Below are 19984 nucleotides of genomic sequence, written 5' to 3'. Positions count from 1 at the left end.
CATCATTGTGTGAATTCTGAGAGACTCACAGTCACAATCTATTTATTTGGGTGACACATTGTGCACTGACTGTACTGTACTTACAAATGTCACTAGGCAATACACGTATCTCCTTTTTTAGTATATTGTAATATTATTAGTATATTTATTTTTGAAGAACGTTAATTTAATTACAAAGGCATACACATTTTGTAGATAATGTGTTTCATTTTTTAATAGTTAATATATATTAGTTATTAATGAAGTATTATCTTATTATTATATGGCTATTGTTATTAGTTGTTTTATAACATTTATTTAACATAAACTCGGTTTTTGTACTCTTACGCCATCTAGTGGTCAAGGTTGACCACTGCATGCACGAAGAGGAGAACTACGTCAAACCTTTTGGCCACATTTGGTTAAAAACATTTGGTAAATAATTATTTTACCCCACAATTTCCCTTCTGTCCTCTTTGTTTCCTCTTATATCTGTCGCCCCCTGCTCTGCTCCGGCCACCCCAAACATGAAATAGATTCCAACATTTAGTAAAGTCCTGCGATGAGGTGGCGACTTGTCCAGGGTGTACCCCGCCTTCCGCCCGATTGTAGCTGAGATAGGCGCCAGCGCCCCCCGCGACCCCAAAAGGGATTAAGCGGTAGAAAATGGATGGATGGCATTTAGTAAAGTCAAATCCCACACTTCTCTCTGGATAGCAGATATGATCATCAGTCTGGAACCTATTTATTATCCACTAGACTTATGCTGTCTTTAAGTTGAAGTAGAGTGGCCACAGTAACTCATGAAGTTAGACTCATATACTGTAAGTGGGCTGCAGGACTACTTTATTGGACATTTCTCATGCAGGTCAATAGCATTTGATCGTTGTTTTTAAGATATCAGACGATATGTGATATCATATCAGATTGGGACACTACTAACATAAATATCTCTTTGTCACCTTGAGTTATGAGTGATCCATCATTACACATATACAAAACAAGAGGCGATTCACATGTACTATAGTGGCCCTCTGAGGGCTGCATAACTGCAATATGGCCTTCAATGAAGAGAGTTGCTTTATAGTTTGAGACTCATTGCACCGCACCACATTTGATGAATAATCTTTATTTGTGTGGGGCACAAGAAAGTGTTCAAGTTCCACTGGAGCACAAACAGTTGTCATTTCTGTGTTGTTTCAGAAATACATTTCAAACCTGGCAACAAAACTTTAAAATTCTCTGGAACTTGTCAATACATTTTCCATTAACAAGAATACGTAAATGTTGCAGTTATCAACATTTCTAAATGGCTAAGTCAGCAGCTTGATGGACGCTGATGCAGACAAACAAGAGGAAACAATTATTCATGTTTATATTGAGAATGTGTAGTCTTTACAGAAATACACACACAAGTACAAACACTCAGTGTATGTTTAGGAGAATAAACAATACAATTGCAGATATTGAATATCCATTTTCTACCGCTTATTCCCTTTTGGGGTCGCGGGGGGCGCTGGCGCCTATCTCAGCTACAATCGGGCGGAAGGCGGGGTACACCCTGGACAAGTCGCCACCTCATCGCAGGGCCAACACAGATAGACAGACAACATTCACACTCACATTCACACACTAGGGCCAATTTAGTGTTGCCAATCAACCTATCCCCAGGTGCATGTCTTTGGAAGTGGGAGGAAGCCGGAGTACCCGGAGGGAACCCACGCATTCACGGGGAGAACATGCAAACTCCACACAGGAAGATCCCGAGCCTGGATTTGAACCCAGGACAGCAGGAACTTCGTATTGTGAGGCAGACGCACTAACCCCTCTGCCACCGTGAAGCCCATATTGAATATAACAACATCAATTTATCTAGTGTGTAAAGTGATTGCAAACCAAAGAAGTAATAGAATACACATGTTTAAGTGCGTGTGAGGGAGAGTGTAAAGGTTCTAGAAGGTGGGAGTCAGGAGCAAACGCTCAGACGGTGTCGGTGCTTCTGGCCTCCACCACCCTGGAGGACTTGGGATGTCCTGCTCTGGCCAGCCGCTCCTCCTCTTGTTTCTCCTTTCTCAGCAGACGATAGTTGAGGCCCATCCCCATGAAGAGGAAGAAGCTGGAGACGATGAGGAGGATCCCGCAGCCCTGGTAGGTGTACTTGTAGTCGTGGTAGATGTCCTTGAACTTGCCTGCGGAAGGCAAAGGTTGGTTGTTGTTGTGCAGATCAAAGAAAGACCAGTGAGTTACCTAGCAGAGGCGGGCCGAGCAGCACGGGTCCACATTCGATGATCGTCACCAGGCCCACGGCGCTGGAGAAGCGTTGGGCTCCCACCAGGTCCATCAAGGTCTCAAACAACACGGAGCTGAGCCAGCCAAAAGCAAAGCCAAAGAAGATGGAGTAGATGACAAAGCCTTTGTAGTCCACGGACATGGGGGCCAGGACATGGCACACGCCATTGTACAGCACAGAAGCGGCAAAGAAATACTGAATCCTGGGCCGAACCCACTTGGTGTTGGCTACAATGCCCATGGAGGGCCGGGCCACCATGTCAACGAAGGCCAAAACTGACAGCAGGAATGCCGCTTTCTCTTTTGGGATGTCCTTGCTCTTTGCAAAGTTACTGAGGAACACCAGCGGAGCAAAAAGACCAAAGAACATAATAATATTGCCCGAGATGTAGAGCAGGAAGCCGCGGTGCTTGAACAAGGACATGTCAATGAAGCTGTTTAGAATTTGCGAGCAGCCCGACCTCCCCGTGGTCTTCTCGGCGGGCTTGGCCTTGGGTCCGATGGGCCTCATGAGGGACCCGGCCACGCAGCAGTTGAGCAGCAGGCCGCCCAGGATCAGGAAGCTTCCTCTCCAGCCGAAGCGGTCGTAGAACCAGGTGTTGAGAGGGGCCAGCGTGGAGAGGAAAACCGGACTGCCGGCCATGGCGATGCCGTTGGCGATGGGTCTCCGGTTGTAGAAGTATTTCCCGATCATGGTAAGGGCAGGGTTGAGGTTGAAGGACAATCCCAGTCCTGAAAACATTTACAGAGGATCAGCACTTTTCAAACAGCAGGTGGCAGCAGTGTGCATGACTGACAACAACACCAGTACCTCCCACCACACCGATGCACAAGTACAAGGCTTGCACGGAGTTGCAGAAGGAGGCGGCAACCAGGCCCAGACCGGACAGACATCCTCCCAGCATCATCACACGCCGACTCCCATACTTGTTGACCAGGATGCTGCTGATGGGACCTGAGAGTTCACAAACAGTGCAGGTGTGTATTTGTCCACAAGAGGGCGACAGCAGAACATCTCTTGCAAAACCACTCCTGCAATCATTTGTGTCAGTACTGTAGTCCACTTCTTTATACACTTTTAATAAATCATCTTTTATGTGTGTCAGTGCTGCACTGCAATAAAGTCCACTTCTTTATACACTTTTAATATATCATCTTTTATTGGCCTTATAGAAGTCATTTGTTAGTGGGACCTACTTGAATGGACTGAATGTGTGTGTGTGTGTGTGTGTGTGTGTGTGTGTGTGTGTGTGTGTCATGCCAGTATTGGTATGACTCAGTGGTGTGCCAGCAAGGCCTTTCTAACATAAATCATGATCATAAACTAATACAAGTTTTTAGTTTTAGTTAATTTTTTATTTACATTTCATAAATATATAAAAGTATTCATCACATTCTCTTCATGTCATATTAGGCTCCAGTGTTGCTGTTTTTAAGTTAGAGCTTTTATTCAATCAGAATTCATCTAGCTTGTTGCCAGTGCTGGATGAATTCAGCCGGAGTCCTTCTGAAACAGTCCAGTGTAAACAAACAGAGACCTTCAGTTAACAGACAGCTGCCATCAGATCACGAGTTGTTGACAGTACCCCATCCAGGTAGCCTTACTTTGAACATGACTGTGATTGGATACTCACTTGTCACTCCCAAGTATTCAATCACAAGTTGTGATTTATGAAAGCAGAAAGTGGCACCGAGCTATACCAAGCCAGCGGAGAAATCAGCGTTACTCACTTTTTTTAACCAACAAAAAAAGCAGAGCGAAATTTTGATTAGGTGAAAGATATATATTTGCAAGGGCAATTTCAAGAAGGATATTTAAAGAGAAACTAGATCCTGTGAGACGAGGTTAGCCAACCCAGGAAACAAGTTACCGTATTTCCTTGAATTTCCGCCGGGGCGCTAATTAATTTAAAACCTCTTCTTACACCTGTGCTTACCAAAGGCATGCGGTAAAAGTAAGCATGCACTAATTATTTTAAAACCTCTTCTCACTCCGGCACTTACCAAAGATATGCTTGGACCTTAAATCCTACTGAATACCTCTCAATCTTCTTCCCTTTATGCGATTTCAAATTATCGGTATCGAAATCTAGTTATTTTTAAAAAATGTTTTTACTTTAGACAGAACCACGTCCTATGCTGATTTATCTATTCTTAAATGCACCAAAAATAGCCCGTTTCGTACAGTAGTGACACGTGTGTTACTGTATAGTATTTGTCATATCATAAATGATGGTCTTTTGAGTGGTATTTATTGAAGTGGGACTAAGTAGGACATCACTGAAGGCGTAGGTGGCAAAAACTAATTGCTTTGAATCCACACATCTGGGAGTGTGAGACTTTGCAAAGTGTATTTATTGCAGTGGGACTAAGTAGGACATCACTAAGGCCTAGGTGGGAAACATCACTGGTATGACTCCACCAGTGACGTGCGGTGAGGTTCATGGCTGGTGAGGCACTGACTTCATCACAGTCAGATTTATAAACATATGAACCCCTATAGAGTATCTTATTCACCATTTGATTGGCAGCAGTTAATGGGTTATGTTCTAAAAGCTCATACCAGCATTCTTACCTGCTTGGCACTCAGTATCAAGGGTTGGAATTGGGGGTTAAATCACCAAAAATGATTTCCGGCCGCTGCTGCTCACTGCTCCCAGGGGGTGAACAAGGGGATGGGTCAAATGCAGAGGACAAATTTCACCACACCTAGTGTGTGTGTGACAATCATTGGTACTTTAACTTAATGTAGCAGGTACTTTAGCTAGTATAGTATAGTATAAATAAATTACACTTATTATTATCATTATTAGCGCTAATACTGCTAACATTAACAATATTAAATAATCACATGTATGTACAAAATAACAAACACGACAGTACACAGTGTTGTCACTATGACAGGTGTAACCGCGCTCCAGCGGCAGTGTTCATTCATTGTCTTTACTGTAGCATAACAAATGCAGATGGCCTTAAAATGCCACAATACTCAGTCACCATATTTAAGTACCCAAAATAAAGACTCGACATAAATATAAATTCAATTGGATCAGAAACATTGGAGGAAACGGGATTAAAACCCGATGCTAACCGCGCATTGAAAATACATGGGTACGGCTAGTAGCTACTATTGGCAAACAAATTCACTTACTAACTCTGCGTAATATCTCAACATCGACACACTCTTTCGTCGCAACTCGGCCCTGACGGTCGGCACCTATAAGTTTACAATTAGTTGTAAAATTTTGGACGGTTGTTTTTACGATATGCAGGCAAACGACAACTTTAAAACATACCGGCTTCGGCTCAGCCAAGTAGTGCAAGAATGATCTCTGGGATCACTAACACCCCCTACCGCCAGGAGGCCGGAGAACAGGAGCCTTACATTGTACGTGTTTCGCAGCAGTTTTATGATTGCCCAGCACAAGAAATACGTTACACACATACTGTACATTATATACCTCTGCTAACTATGGAAATGTATAATATAATTCATATAGCAATACGGTCTCACTGCACAGCAGGCCAGCAGTTAGCCGAGTCACTGCGCAATCCATGGTGACGGGGAGGCTCAGCTGGCTGTGACTCACCGCAAGTAATTCTCAGTATTTGAACGGCTAATGTGAAAATTAAGCGATTTTGAATATAAAAATGTTAAACTTGTGAAGTTAAATGGAAAATAACTTTATAGTTTAATCACTGGATACATATAACAATATAATTAATTTTTTTTCTTTTTACATTTTTTTCTTTCCATGATGACTGACTGCACGTCACTGGACTCCACACGTCTGGGAGTGTGAGACTTTGCAAGGTGTATTTATTGAAGTCGGACATCACTAAGCCCTAGGTAGGAAACAACACTGGTATGACTCCTTCTGGCAAGGCTAAAGAGTATTTTAGGGAATGTGAGACTCTTCAAGGTGTAAACAACAACACAAACAGACATGGTTGACACCAGCAAGTGCGTGTGAGGGTCCACCAGGAAGACCCCTGCACAGCCCACCATGTGGAAGTAGAAGTTGTTGTTTGGAGGTTGTCCTAACTCATTTGGCAGCAGAGTGGCAGACAGACTTGTTAGATTGTTATCCAGCACCAAGTCTCAACACTAGCAATGAGTTCTTCCCTGCAGAGACAACTGCGGGGGATCAAAAGAATGGTGCGGAATATTATGAAGGTAATGGATGAACATGTAATGAAGGTAATGGATGAAAATGTTATGAAGGAAATGGCGGAAAATGTTATGAAGGTAATGAATGAAAATGGAGGTGCTTGTTAATGAAGTGGTGATGTGGACGTGCAGTCAGACATTCTCCTGCTGTCAGCCGAGTGTTAACACACAATATTTGCATTCATAACATAAGAAGCTTTGGATGCAAACATCCTGCTTGCTGATGTAATGAGGGATTAGTGAAACAAGCTTCTGTTGACACAACAGTAAATAACTGTCGAGTATATAATGTGTGCATGGACACAATGCAGCAGTTTACTCCACACCAGTGTTAACACAGCAGTAAATAACTGGCGAGTACATCATGTGTGCATGGACACAATGCAGAAGTTTACTTCACACCAGTGATGATACGACAACAGTACATGAACTGGCGAGTACATCATGTGTGCATGGACACAATGCAGCAGTTTACTTCACACCAGTGTTGATGTAACAACAGTAAATAACTGGCGAGTACATTATGTGCGCATGGACACAATGCAGCAGTTTACTTCACACCAGTGTTGACACAACAACAGTAAAAAAAACTGGCAAGTGCATTGTGTGTGCATGGGCACAATTCAGCAGTTTACTGTGTTTACTTCACACCAGTGATGATACAAAAACAGTACATAACTGGCGAGTAGATCAGGTGTGCATGGACACAATGCAGCAGTTTACTTCATACCAGTGTCGATACAACAACAGTAAATAACTGGCTAGTATATCGTGTGCATGGACACAATGAAGCAGTTTACTTCGCAGCAGTGTTGACACAACAACAGTAAATAACTGGCAAGTACATCATGTGTACATGGACACAATGCAGCAGTTGACTTGACAGCAGGAAGTGTCATCCTCAAACCTTCTGCCAAAAAGTATCATTTGTTTATCTGCTCTTCAAATATAAGAAGTGCTAATGTTATTATTGTAAATACCATACAGAAACATGTACAGTCAACTAACACCGTACCATACAGTAACACGTACAATCAACTAACACCGTTACATACAGTAACACGTATAGTCAACTAATACCGTACCATACAGTAACATCTACAGTCAACTTATACCGTACCATACAGTAACATGTACAGTCAACTAACACCGTACCATACAGTAACACGTATAGTCAACTAATACCGTACCATACAGTAACACGCACAGTCAACTAACACCGTACCATACAGTAACACGTACAGTCAACTAACACCGTACCATACAGTAACACATACAGTCAACTAACACCGTACCATACAGTAATACTTATAGCATATTACTGTTCTACTCCAGTAATTATCATATCGTAAACTAACAAGTAACATTTACAGTACATTACAGTAAATGTCGATACAATCATGTACTGTAACTGCAGAGCGGTGATTTTACAGTTAATTACTATAAAGTTACAACTAAATAATGCATACTTTTTAACCCTTTGAACCCAGCGGCTTTTAAAACGGTGCGGCCATAATGTTTGGTATTCAACAAATACTTGTCATGTCGCACCCACAGTGACACTGAAAAGGTGTGTTATTATTTGTGCTACAGTGCCATATTTATCTATTACTATTTGGAGTTTTCGGTAACAGCGACTAGACTGGATGTGATGTGACCAATCTAAATCAAAGACTAGATTTTTCCAATCTACGTCTAAGACTAGATGTGACCAATCTTAGTGTAAGACTAGATGTGACCAATCTAAGTCTAAGATTAGACATGACCAATCTAAGTCTATGACTAGATGTGACCAATCTATATCTAAGATTAGATGTGTCCAATCTAAGTCCAAGACTAGATGTGACCAATCTAAGTCCAAGACTAGATGTGACCAATCTAAGTCGACTAGATGTGACCAATCCAAGTTTAGTACCAGATGTGACCAATCTAAGTCTAAGACTAGATTTAACCAACCTAAGTCTAAGACTAGAAGTGACCAATCTAAGTCTAAGACGAGATGTGACCAATCAAAGTCCACGACTTGATGTGACCAAACTCAGTTTAAGACCTGATGTGACCAATCTAAATCTAAAACTAGGTGTGACCAATCTAAGTCTACAACGGAATATGACCAATCTAAGTCTAAGACTAAATGTGACCAATCTAAGTGGACTAGATGTGACCAATCTAAGTGTAAGACTAGATATTTCCAATCTAAATCCAAGTCTAAATGTGACCAATCTAAGTCTAAGACAAGATGTGACCAAATTAAGTCTAGGACTAGCTGTGACTAATCTAAGTCCACGACGAGATGTGACCAATCTAAGTCTAAGACTACATGTGACCAATCTAAGTTTAAGACTACATGTGACCAATCTAAGTCCAAGACAAGATGTGACCAATCTAAGTCTACGACTAGATGTGACCAATCTAAGTCCAAGACAAGATGTGACCAATCTAAGTCTACGACTAGATGTGACCAATCTAAGTCTACGACGAGATGTGACCAATCTAAGTCCAAGACAAGATGTAACCAATCTAAGTCTACGACTAGATGTGACCAATCTAAGTCTACGACGAGATGTGACCAATCTAAGTCTAAGACTAAATGTGACCAATCTAAGTCTAAGATGAGATGTGACCAATCTAAGTCCAAGACTAGATGTGACCAATCTAAGTCTAAGATGAGATGTGACCAATCTAAGTCTAAAACTAGATGTGACTAATTTAAGTCTAAGACTAGTTGTGACCAATCTAAGTTTAGACCGGATGTGACCAATCTAAGTCTACGACTAGATGTGACCAATCTAAGTTTAAGACCAGATGTGACCAATTTAAGTCTAAGACTAAATGTGACCAATCTAAGTCTAAAACTAGATGTGTCCAATCTAAGTGTAAGACTAGATGTGACCAATCTAAGTCTAGACCAGATGTGACCAATCTAAATCTACGACTAGATGTGACCAATCTAAGTCTAAGACCAGATGTGACCGATCTAAGTCAAAGACTAGATGTGACCAATCTAAGTGTAAAACTCGATGTGACCAATCTATGTCTAATGTCATGAACTGATGGTGTCTACTGGGATGATTTGCTGAAGTCTTATAAGACTGACCAAAGAGTTTCCTTCATCTTTCTCAAGCTGCTGTGCCTAGTCCTAAAGACCGCTGTAAAGCCAGCAGGATTACAGTTGTCAAGTCCAGTACTGGCAGGGTGTCTGTAGACCAGTAGAACTCACCTCCTCCGTAGGTGACTGCCAGCATGATGGAGGAGATCCAGGAGACCTGGCTGCTAGTCACGTCAAAGATGGACTCGATCTCTTTGAAGAAGACGGTGATGGACTTGGGGAAGGCGTAGGAGAAGCCGATGGAGATGAAGGCTCCGATCACCACCATCCAGCCCCAGCCTCCCTCAGGGGGGGTGTAGCCCACAGGACCGCCCACTGCTGCCGGCATGTTCTTCTCTTAACTTCTGCTTGTTTGTGTGAGGTGCAGCTAGGACTTCCTCTGCAGAAGAACACAACATGGAATTTAGACCAGATATTTCATGTTCACACTGAGAAACTTTGGTATTTTTTGGAAATAATCATGAAGTTAGAATTTCATGGCAGCAAAGTAGTCAGAGGGACATTTTTACCAGTGTGTTACATGGCCTTTCCTTTTAACAACACTCAGTAAAGATTTGGGAACTGAGGAGACACATTTTTGAAGTGGAATTTTTCCCCATTCTTGCTTGATGTACAGCTTAAGTTGTTCAACAGTCTCCCCTCTCATATTTTAGCCTTCACACATTTTCAATGTCTGGACTACAGGCAGGCCAGTCTAGTACGTGCACTCTTTTACTACGAAGCCATGCTGTTGTAACACCTGGCTTGGCATTGTCTTGCTGAAATAAGCAAGGGCGTCCATGATAACGTTGCTTGGATGGCAACATATGTTGCTCTAAAAGCTGGATGTACCTTTCAGCATTAATGGTGCCTTCACAGATGTGTAAGTTACCCATGCCTTGGCCACTTAAACACTCCCATACCATCACACATGCTGCCTTTTACACTTTGACCCTAGAACAGACCGGATGGTTCTTTTCTTCTTTTGTCCACAGTTTCCAAACACAATTAGAAATGTGGACTTGTCAGGCCACAGAACACTTTCCACTTTGTATCAGTCCATCTTAGATGAGCTCTGGCCCAGTGAAGTGTTTCTGGGTGTTGTTGATACATGGCTTTGGCTTTGCATAGTAGAGTTTTAACTTGCACTTACAGATGTAGCGACCAACTGTAGTTACTGACAATGGTTTTCTGAAATGTTCCTGAGCCCATGTGGTGATATCTTTTACACACTGATGTGGCTTTTTGATGCAGTACTGCCTGAGGGATCCAAGGTGCGTAATACCATGGCTTACGTGCAGTGATTTATCCAGACTCTCTGAACCTTTTGATGATATTATGGAACGTAGATGGTGAGATCCTTAAATTCCTTGCAATAGCTGCTTGAGAAATGTTGTTCTTAAACAATTTGCTCAGGCATTTGTTGACAAAGTGGTGACCCTGGCTCGCCCCGTCCTTGTTTGTGAATGAGTGAGCATTTCATGGAAGCTGAATTTATACCCAATCATGGCACCCACCTGTTCCCAATTAGCCCGTTTACCTGGGGGATGTTCCAAATAAGTCTTTGATGAGCATTCCTCAAGTTTCTCCCTCTTTTTTGCCACTTGTGTCAGCTTTTTTGAAACATGTTGCTGCCATTACATTCCATACGAGCTAATATGTACAAACAATACCAAAGTTTCTCAGTGTGAACATGAAATATATCTTGTCTTTGCAGTGTAGTCAACTGAATATAAGTTGAAAAGGATTTGTTGTATTCTCTTTTTATTTACCACTTACACAACATGAAAACTGTACTGCTTTTGGCTTTTGTACTTTTAACATTTAAATCTCAACATCAACTTCAGGTTTATCTGCCAATTATAATTATTTTTAAGTTTGTATAATTTTAATTTTTTTTTTCTGTTTCGTGCCCTTTTTGTCAACCAAAACTTTGTCTTTTTATGGAAAACACACAAAATATGCAATATTTTCCCCTAAAAACATTACAAATATATCAAAGGATCAAATATTTAATATTTTGATCCTTGGGACCTCGATTGGTCAATAATCCATTACAACATTGATGTTGATTCATAGTTATTTTTTGAGAAATGAAATAATCAGAAGACCTCTATTAAAAATAAAAACAAAAGATCCAGTTTTCCCTCGCCAATACGCAGGTCACCGGGGCCCCCTTCTGGAGCCAGGCCTGGAGATGGGGCACGATGGCGAGCGCCTGGTGGCCAGGCCTGTCCATAACAAACACCATGTTCAAACATAAGGGTGTCCATATGTGCACTTGGCACCAGGACACCCTAGGCCGCAGTTCCATGATAGACTTTGTAGTTGCGTCACTGGCTTTGAGGTCTCATGTTTTGGACACTTGGGTGAAGAGAAGGGCAGAGTTTGCTACCGATCACCACCTGGTGGTGAGTTGGCTGCGATGATGGGGGAGGAAGCCGGACAGACCTGGCAGGACCAAACGCATTGTAAGGGTCTGGTGGGAACGTCTAGCAGTCTCCTGTCAGAGAAAGTTTCAATTTCCACCTCACGAGGGAGATGCTGGACATTGAATCCGAGTGGACCATGTTCCATACCTCTATTGTCGAGGCGGCCGATTGGAGCAATGGTCGCAAGATGGTTGGTGCCTGTCGCGCTGGCAGTCAAGCTGAAGAAAGAGTCCTTTTGGGTCCTTTTGGCTCATGGCACTCTGGAGGCAGTGGAGAGGTACCGACAGGCCAAGCGGCGTGTGGCTTTAGCGGCCGATGAGGCAAAAACTCCGACATAGGAGGAGTTCGGGGAAGCCATGGAAAACAATTTCCAGATGGTTTCGAAGAGATTCTGGACCACTATCCACCGCCTCATGAAGTGGAAGCAGTACATTGTCAACACTGTGTATGGTGAGAATAGTGTGCTGCTGACCTCGACTGTGGATGTTGTGGATCGGCGGAGGGAATACTTCGAAGACATCCTCAATCCCACCAACACGTCTTCCTTTGAGGAAGCAGTGCCTGGGGAGTCTGTGGTGGGCTCTCCTATTTCTGGGGCTGAGGTTTCCACTGTAGTTCAAAAGCTCCTCGGTGGAAAGGCCCCGCGGGTGGATGAGAGCCGCCTGGAGTTCCTTCAGGCTCTGGATGCTGTGGGGCTGTTTTGGTTGACAAGACTTTGCAAAACATCGGGGGCGATACCTCTGGATTGGCAGACTGGGGTGGTGGCTAAAAAGGGGAACCTAAGGGGTGTGTTCCAACTATAGTGGGATCACGTTGCTCAGCCTTCCCGGTAAGGTTTTTTCCGGTGTACTGGAGAGGAGGTTAAGGCGGATAGTCAAACCTCTGATTCAGGAGGAACAGTGTGGTTTTCGTCCTGGTTGTGGAACTGTGGAACAGCTCTATACTCTCGGCAGGGTCCTTGAGGGTGCATGGGAGTTTGCCCAACCAGTCAACATGTGCTTTGTGGACTTAGAGAAGGCTATTGACTGTGTACACCGGGAAGTCTTGTGGGAAGTGCTCAGAGAGTATGGGTTATCGGACTGTCTGATTGTGACGGACCACTCCTTGTATGATCAGTGTCAGAGCTTGGTCCGCATTGCCGGCAGTAAGTTGAAGGTTGGACTCCGCCAAGGCTGCCCTTTGTCACTGATTCTGTTCATTACTTTTATGGACAAAATTTCTAGGCGCAGTCAGAGCATTGAGGGGATCCAATTTGGTGGCTGCAGGATTAGGTCTCTGCTTTTTGCAGATGATGTGGTCCTGATGGCGTCATCTGGCCAGGATCTTCAGCTCTCGTTGGATAGGTTACAGCCAAGTGTGAAGCGACTGGGATGGGAATCAGCACCTCCAAGTCTAATAAATTGAGGCAGAGCCCAATAGAAGCCACCTTCAAAGGCCTACTAAAATTAGATTTTCTTATTTAAACGGGGATAGCAGGTCCATTCTATGTGTCGTACTTGATCATTTCACAAAATTGCCATATTTTTGCTGAAAGGATTTAGTAGAGAACATCGACGATAAAATTCACAACTTTTGGTAGCTAATAAAAAAGCCTTGCCTGTACCGGAAGTAGCAGACAATGTGCGCGTGACGTCACCGGTTTTAGAGCTCCTCACATCCTCACTTCGTATACAATCATGGCCACCAGCAGCTAGAGCGATTCTGACCAAGAAAGCGACAATTTCCCCATTAATTTGAGCGAGGATGAAAGATTCGTGGATGAGGATAGTGAGAGTGAAGGACTAGAAAAAAAAAAGTTAAAAAAAAAAAAAGGTGAGGGCAGTGGGAGCGATTCAGATGTTATTAGACATTCTGGAAAATCCCTTATCTGCTTAATGTGTAACTAGTGTTTTAGTGAGATTATATGGTACCTGAAAGTCAGACCGTCTGGGTGTGGCCACGGGTGTGGTGACTGCCAGTGTCTCCGGTTGGAGGAGGTAAGAGGGTCCGCAGCTGCAGGAGGACGCAAGCTCCGCTCATGTCTACGGTAAGAGCCAACTTATTAACACAATTTTCTCACAGAAACCTGCCGGTTGACATGTGGTCGGGAACCATGTTCGCTTGACCGCTTTGTTCCATAGTTGAGCTTCACCTTAGGGAATTTTAAACAAGGAAACACCGTGTTTGTGTTGCTAAAGGCAACTGCAATACACCGCTTCCCACCTCCATCTTTCTACTTTTACTTCTCCATTATTAAATGAACAAATTGCAAAAGATTCAGCAATACTTATGTCCAGAATACTGTGTAATTATGCGATTAAAGCAGACTACTTATAGCTTGGATCGGGCTGGTAAAAAATGTCCACTACAACCGGTGACGTCAAACGCATGCGTCATCATACCGCAACGTTTTCAACAGGATACATCGCGCAAAATTTAAAATGGCAATTTAGTAAACTAAAAATGCCGTATTGGCATGTGTTGCAATGTTAAGATTTCATCATTGATATATAAACTATTAGACTGCGGGGTCGGTAGTAGTGGGTTTCATCATTGGATAGGTTACAGCCAAGTGTGAAGCGACTGGGATGGGAATCAGCACCTCCAAGCGTAATAAATTGAGGCAGAGCCCAATAGAAGCCACCTTTAACATTCTAAAACTGTGTCAGAAAATACTTGGAATCAACCCAATTACATCTGTCAATCAACCGCTTTGGCACAATCCTAAAATCATAATTAATAAAAATGTGGTTAAATGGAAAACATGGAATGACAAAGGTATTACTAAACCTGATCATATTATTAATAAAAACTCTTTTAAACCGTTCAATGATTTAGTTGATCAATATTATGTGCCCAGAAATCAATTTTTACATTTTATCTCTTTAAAACATGCAGTAAATAATTGCATATCCTCTGGAAGCATGTCTTTAAATAGCCATGAACTGGAAGATACACTTTTTATTCAAGATACAATTAAGAAATGAATACAACTATCCTATGGAATAATAAATTAACACTATACTAGAAATGCAAATGATGCATGTGTTCGGAAATGGATGATGGACTTAAACATTTTAGATGAAAGAGACATATCATGGAATGATATTTGGAAAAATACCAATAAGCCCATTACAAACCTTCATGATAAGCTGACTCAATTTAAAGGGGAACATTATCAAAATTTCTGAAGGGTTAAAACCAATAAAAATCGGTTCCCAGTGAGTTATTTTATTTTTCGAAGTTTTTCTCAAAATTTTACCCATTACGCAATATTCCGAAAAACGGCTTCCAAGTGCCTGATTTTTACCATCATTATATCCACCCGTCCATTATCCTGTGATGTCACAGCGTGAAACAACCAAAAAAAAACATGGCGGATAGCACAGAAAGGTATAGCGATATTAGCTCAGATTCAGACTCGGATTTCAGCGGCGTAAGCGATTCAACAGATTACGCATGTATTGAAACGGATGGTTGGAGTGTGGAGGCAGGTAGCGAAAACGAAATTGAAGAAGAAACTGAAGCTATTGAGCTATATCGCTTTGAACCGTATACAAGCGAAACCGACGAAAATGACACAACAGCCATTGACATGGGAGGAAGCGAGGACGAATTCGGCGATCGCCTTCTAACCAACGATTGGTATGTGTTTGTTTGGCATTAAAAATGGGTGGAGGGAAAGGCTGGATGCAAATATAGCTACTGATGAGGCATAATGATGCAATATGTACATACAGCTAGCCTAAATAGCATGTTAGCATTGATTAGCTTGCAGTCATGCCGTGACCAAATATGTCTGATTAGCACACTCCACATAAGTCAATAACATCAACAAAACTCACCTTTGTGCATTCATGCACAACGTTATAAGTTTGGTGGACAAAATGAGACTGAAAAAGAAGTGGCATAAATCACGTCTTAGCCAAGACGTCCAGGGGGTTTACCTCGCTTGTCTGCGGGAACAGACTGCCGTCGTCCCACTCCGGCAGATTCAGTGGAGGTCTATTTTCCAATATTGCAGATTTCTTTGACTTTATCGTTGGAAATGCATCTGCTTTGAGTGTCGCAGGATATCCACACATTTTTGCCATCTCTGTCGTTGCAACTTGAATCCGCCTCTGTTCGTGTTGTTACACCCTCCGACAACACACCAACGAGGCATGATGTCTCCAAGGTACAGGAAAACAGTCGAAAAAACGGAAAATAACAGCTGATTTGACTTGTTGCGTGTAATAAGATTGAGAAAATGGCAGATCGCTTCATGTTGTGACGTCACGGGTGAAAGGTCATCGCTCCGACAGGCTATCAATTGAAAGGCGTTTAAATCGCCAAATTCACCCTTTTAGAGTTCGGAAATCGGTTAAAAAAAACATATGGTCTTTTTTCTGCAACAACAAGGTATATATTGATGCTTACATAGGTCTGGTGATAATGTTCCCCTTTAAGATATTGAATAGATTGTATTTTACATCTTCTCAGCTGTTTAAAACTGGTGCAGTAGATAGCAAGTTACACATGAAGTGTCGGGCAGACGAGTCAACTCTTGTTCATTTATTGTGGGAATGTCAGAGAATAAAAGAGTTATGGTTGAAAACAACAAAAGAAGCAATTCCAGAACAAAACCTGACTCCTTAACATAAATATCCCAATGACACTGCAAAGTTGTATTCTTGGGGATCTCCATTAATTTAGTATTGTGTCATCAAAGAGTAAAAATGCATTTCTTTCAATATGCATAATAACAAAAAGGGTAATATCAAAGAAATGTATAGATGTTGATAGTCCAACACATTCTGACTGGTATACACAAGCTTTGGATATGATATCAGTAGTAAATTTGTTTTTTATTTAGATATTTGGTTTCACTATGTAAAGCGCTTTGAGTACCTAGAGAAAAAGCGCTATATAAATATAATTCACTTCACTTTTTAATATTAATGAACCAAAAATATGACTGATTTTTATCTTTGTGAAAATATTGGACACAGTGTGTTTCAAGCTTATGCCATGCGAAGCAAGTGTAAGCCACTGTGACACTATTGTTCATTTTTATTTTTTATAAATGTCTAATGATAATTTCAATGAGGGATTTTTAATCACTGCTATGTTGAAATTGTTACTGGTATTAATACTGTTGTTGATAATATTCTCTTTATTTTCACTACTTTTGGATTGTTCTGTGTCGTGTTTGTGTGTCCTCTAAATTGCTCTGTTTATTGTTACTGTTCTGAGTGTTGCTGGGTCGGGTTTGGTTCTGGAATTGGATTGCATTGTTATGGTATTGCTGTTTATTTTTGTGTTGGATTGATTGGTCTAAACATGGCAGCTACGGAGGAGCCCCATAAAAACACAGACCCTTTGGGCCCATGGTCTAACATGGCAGCTACGGAGGAGCCCCTTAAAGGCACATACCCTTTGGGCCCCTGGTCTAAACATGGCAGCTAAGGAGGAGCCTCTTAAAGGCACATACCCTTTGGGCCCCTGGTCTAAACATACCAGCTAAAGAGGAGCATCTTAAAAGCACATACCCTTTGGGCCCCTGGTCTAAACATGGCAGCTACAGAGGAGCATCTTAAAGACACATACCCTTTGGGCCCCTGGTCTAAACATGGCAGCTAAAGAGGAGCATCTTAAAAGCACATACCCCTTGGGCCCCTGGTCTAAACATGGCAGCTACAGAGGAGCATCTTAAAGACACATACCCTTTGGGCCCCTGGTCTAAACATAGCAGCTAAAGAGGAGCATCTTAAAAGCACATACCCTTTAGGCCCCTGGTCTAAACATGGCTGCTATGGAGGAGCCTCTTAAAAGCACATACCCTTTAGGCCCCTGGTTTAAACATGGCTGCTATGGAGGAGCCTCTTAAAGGCTCATACCCTTTGGGCCCCTGGTCTAAACATGGCAGCTAAAGAGGAGCATCTTAAAAGCACATACCCTTTAGGCCCCTGGTCTAAACATGGCTGCTATGGAGGAGCCTCTTAAAGACACATACCCTTTGGGCCCCTGGTCTAAACATAGCAGCTAAAGAGGAGCATCTTAAAAGCACATACCCTTTAGTCCCCTGGTCTAAACATGGCTGCTATGGAGGAGCCTCTTAAAGGCTCATACCCTTTGGGCCCCTGGTCTAAACATGGCAGCTGAAGAGGAGCCTCGTAAAGGCACAGACATGTGGCAGATCGTATACAACACCACTACTTACTTGTCAGCTGACCACTAGAGACCGAAACTTGACATAAGTTGTTCCTGCCAGACATGTCCTACTTTCAGTGTACTATCAGTTGTCGAACCAAGGTACCAAATACTTTTATTTTTTCCAATTAGCCTGCACACCTGTGGGATGTTCCAAATAAGTGTTTGATGAGCGTTCCTCAACTTTATCAGTATTTATTGCCACCATTCCCAACTTCTTTGTCACGTGTTGCTGGCGTCAAATTGTAAAGTTAATGATTATTTGCAAAAAAAAAATTTTTTTTAATCAGTTTGAACATCAAATATGTTGTTTTTGTAGCATATTCAACTGAATATGGGTTGAAAATGATTTGCAAATCATTGTATTCAGTTTATATTGACAATTTCCCAACTCATATGGAAACAAAGTTTGTTGATATATATATATATATATATATATATATATATATGTCTTAATTAGATCATCCAGAGAATAGTGCTCGATACCGTGGTAAAGCGCAATATATGTATGTGTGGGAAAAAAATCACAAGACTACTTCATCTCAGATGAAGTAGTCTTGTGATTTTTTCCCACACATACATACGTATATATATATATATATATATATATATATATAAATATATATATATATATATATATATGTATATATATATATATATATATATATATATATATATATATATATATATATATATATATATATATATATATATATATATATATATACGTATGTATATAAATATCGTTTTCATTGACATCGTGCATCAGACATTCCTATCAATGAATTCATATTTGCATACATCATATATCTATTGTATGGTCAACTTATCAAAGTTATGTTTTTTGTTTACATTCCAACAAAGCCAAACCTCCCCCAAAGGAAAAAAGAAAAGAAAAGAGAAAAACAACACAAGAAAAACAGAACAAACCGAGTAGTAATAATTACAAATGAATAAAAAATACTACTAAAATATATAATAAGAAGAATAATAATAACAATATTAATAATAACAAATGAAAGAATATGAACAGATACTAAATTAATAAAATCATATTTTTTTTGTTCGATTTCTTGGCCATATGGGCCAGCCCAATGTTTCTACTACCATTGTGACTGTGGTCTACGTGCACCATGAGGTATTTTGGCTCGCGTTAAAGGGTTCAGCATCTTACCTCTCAAAGTGGGCCAGATAATTTCAGCGGGACACGTCCACACCAGTCATCTGACGATGTCCACACTAATATCACTGATATACTTCACAGATGTTCCAGAAGTCTTCTGTGGTTCTCCATCAGGTGGACCACAGAAGTGTTGCCTCAGACCTCATCAGGTGCCAACAAAGTCCAGTTGGGAGTTGATTCAGTGGCCAGAAGCAACCTGGACCCCGTGGAGCAAAGTGCTTGTGTGGGTCAGCTCTTATTGGCTTAGAACCATGGTCTTACAATGGCTGTTCCCGCCCCTGGTCATGTGCTAGGTCTGGGTCCTTCACATGGTGACCTCAGGAAGTGCCAGCCGGTCTGGGCTCTCAGAGATAAGATGTGACACCACTTCCTCCATTGGCTGATTCATTAACTACAGTATGACCCGCCTCCAGCAGATATTGTTGATCACCCCTAGAAACACTTGAAGACTTCACAGGTCCTACATGACCCAGTCCTTTGTAGAAGTACTGGAACACTTCACAGGTCCTACATGACCCAGTCCTTTATAGAAGAACTGGAACACCACAGGTCCTACATGACCCAGTCCTTTATAGAAGAACTCACAGTCCTACATGACCCAGTCCTTTGTAGAAGAACTTGAAGACTACACAGGTCCTACATGACCCAGTCCTTTGTAGAAGAACTTGAAG

At 41.7% G+C, this 19984-nt stretch overlaps 1 protein-coding gene across 2 annotated transcripts; it reads right to left on the bottom strand.

Moving 5' to 3' along the window:
- Positions 1 to 1092: 1092 nt before the first annotated feature.
- On the bottom strand, positions 1093 to 19535 carry LOC133541554 (monocarboxylate transporter 1-like). 2 transcript variants are annotated; one of them, XM_061885032.1, is made up of 6 exons: positions 19305 to 19535; positions 13870 to 13980; positions 9660 to 9927; positions 3080 to 3223; positions 2227 to 3000; positions 1093 to 2168 (listed from the first exon to the last, which is right to left on the bottom strand). In XM_061885032.1, the coding sequence occupies exons 3-6, from the start codon at positions 9874 to 9876 to the stop codon at positions 1960 to 1962; spliced, it is 1344 nt and encodes a 447-aa protein (XP_061741016.1). In that variant the 5' UTR covers positions 9877 to 9927; positions 13870 to 13980; positions 19305 to 19535; the 3' UTR covers positions 1093 to 1959. The 2 variants fall into 2 exon arrangements, with proteins under 2 accessions (XP_061741016.1, XP_061741007.1); XM_061885023.1 differs by lacking the exon at positions 13870 to 13980.
- Positions 19536 to 19984: the final 449 nt, after the last annotated feature.

Source organism: Nerophis ophidion, linkage group LG02 (assembly GCF_033978795.1).
Source record: "Nerophis ophidion isolate RoL-2023_Sa linkage group LG02, RoL_Noph_v1.0, whole genome shotgun sequence".
NCBI classification, from domain to species: Eukaryota; Metazoa; Chordata; class Actinopteri; order Syngnathiformes; family Syngnathidae; genus Nerophis; species Nerophis ophidion.
This window is presented reverse-complemented; position numbering and strand designations above follow the sequence as displayed.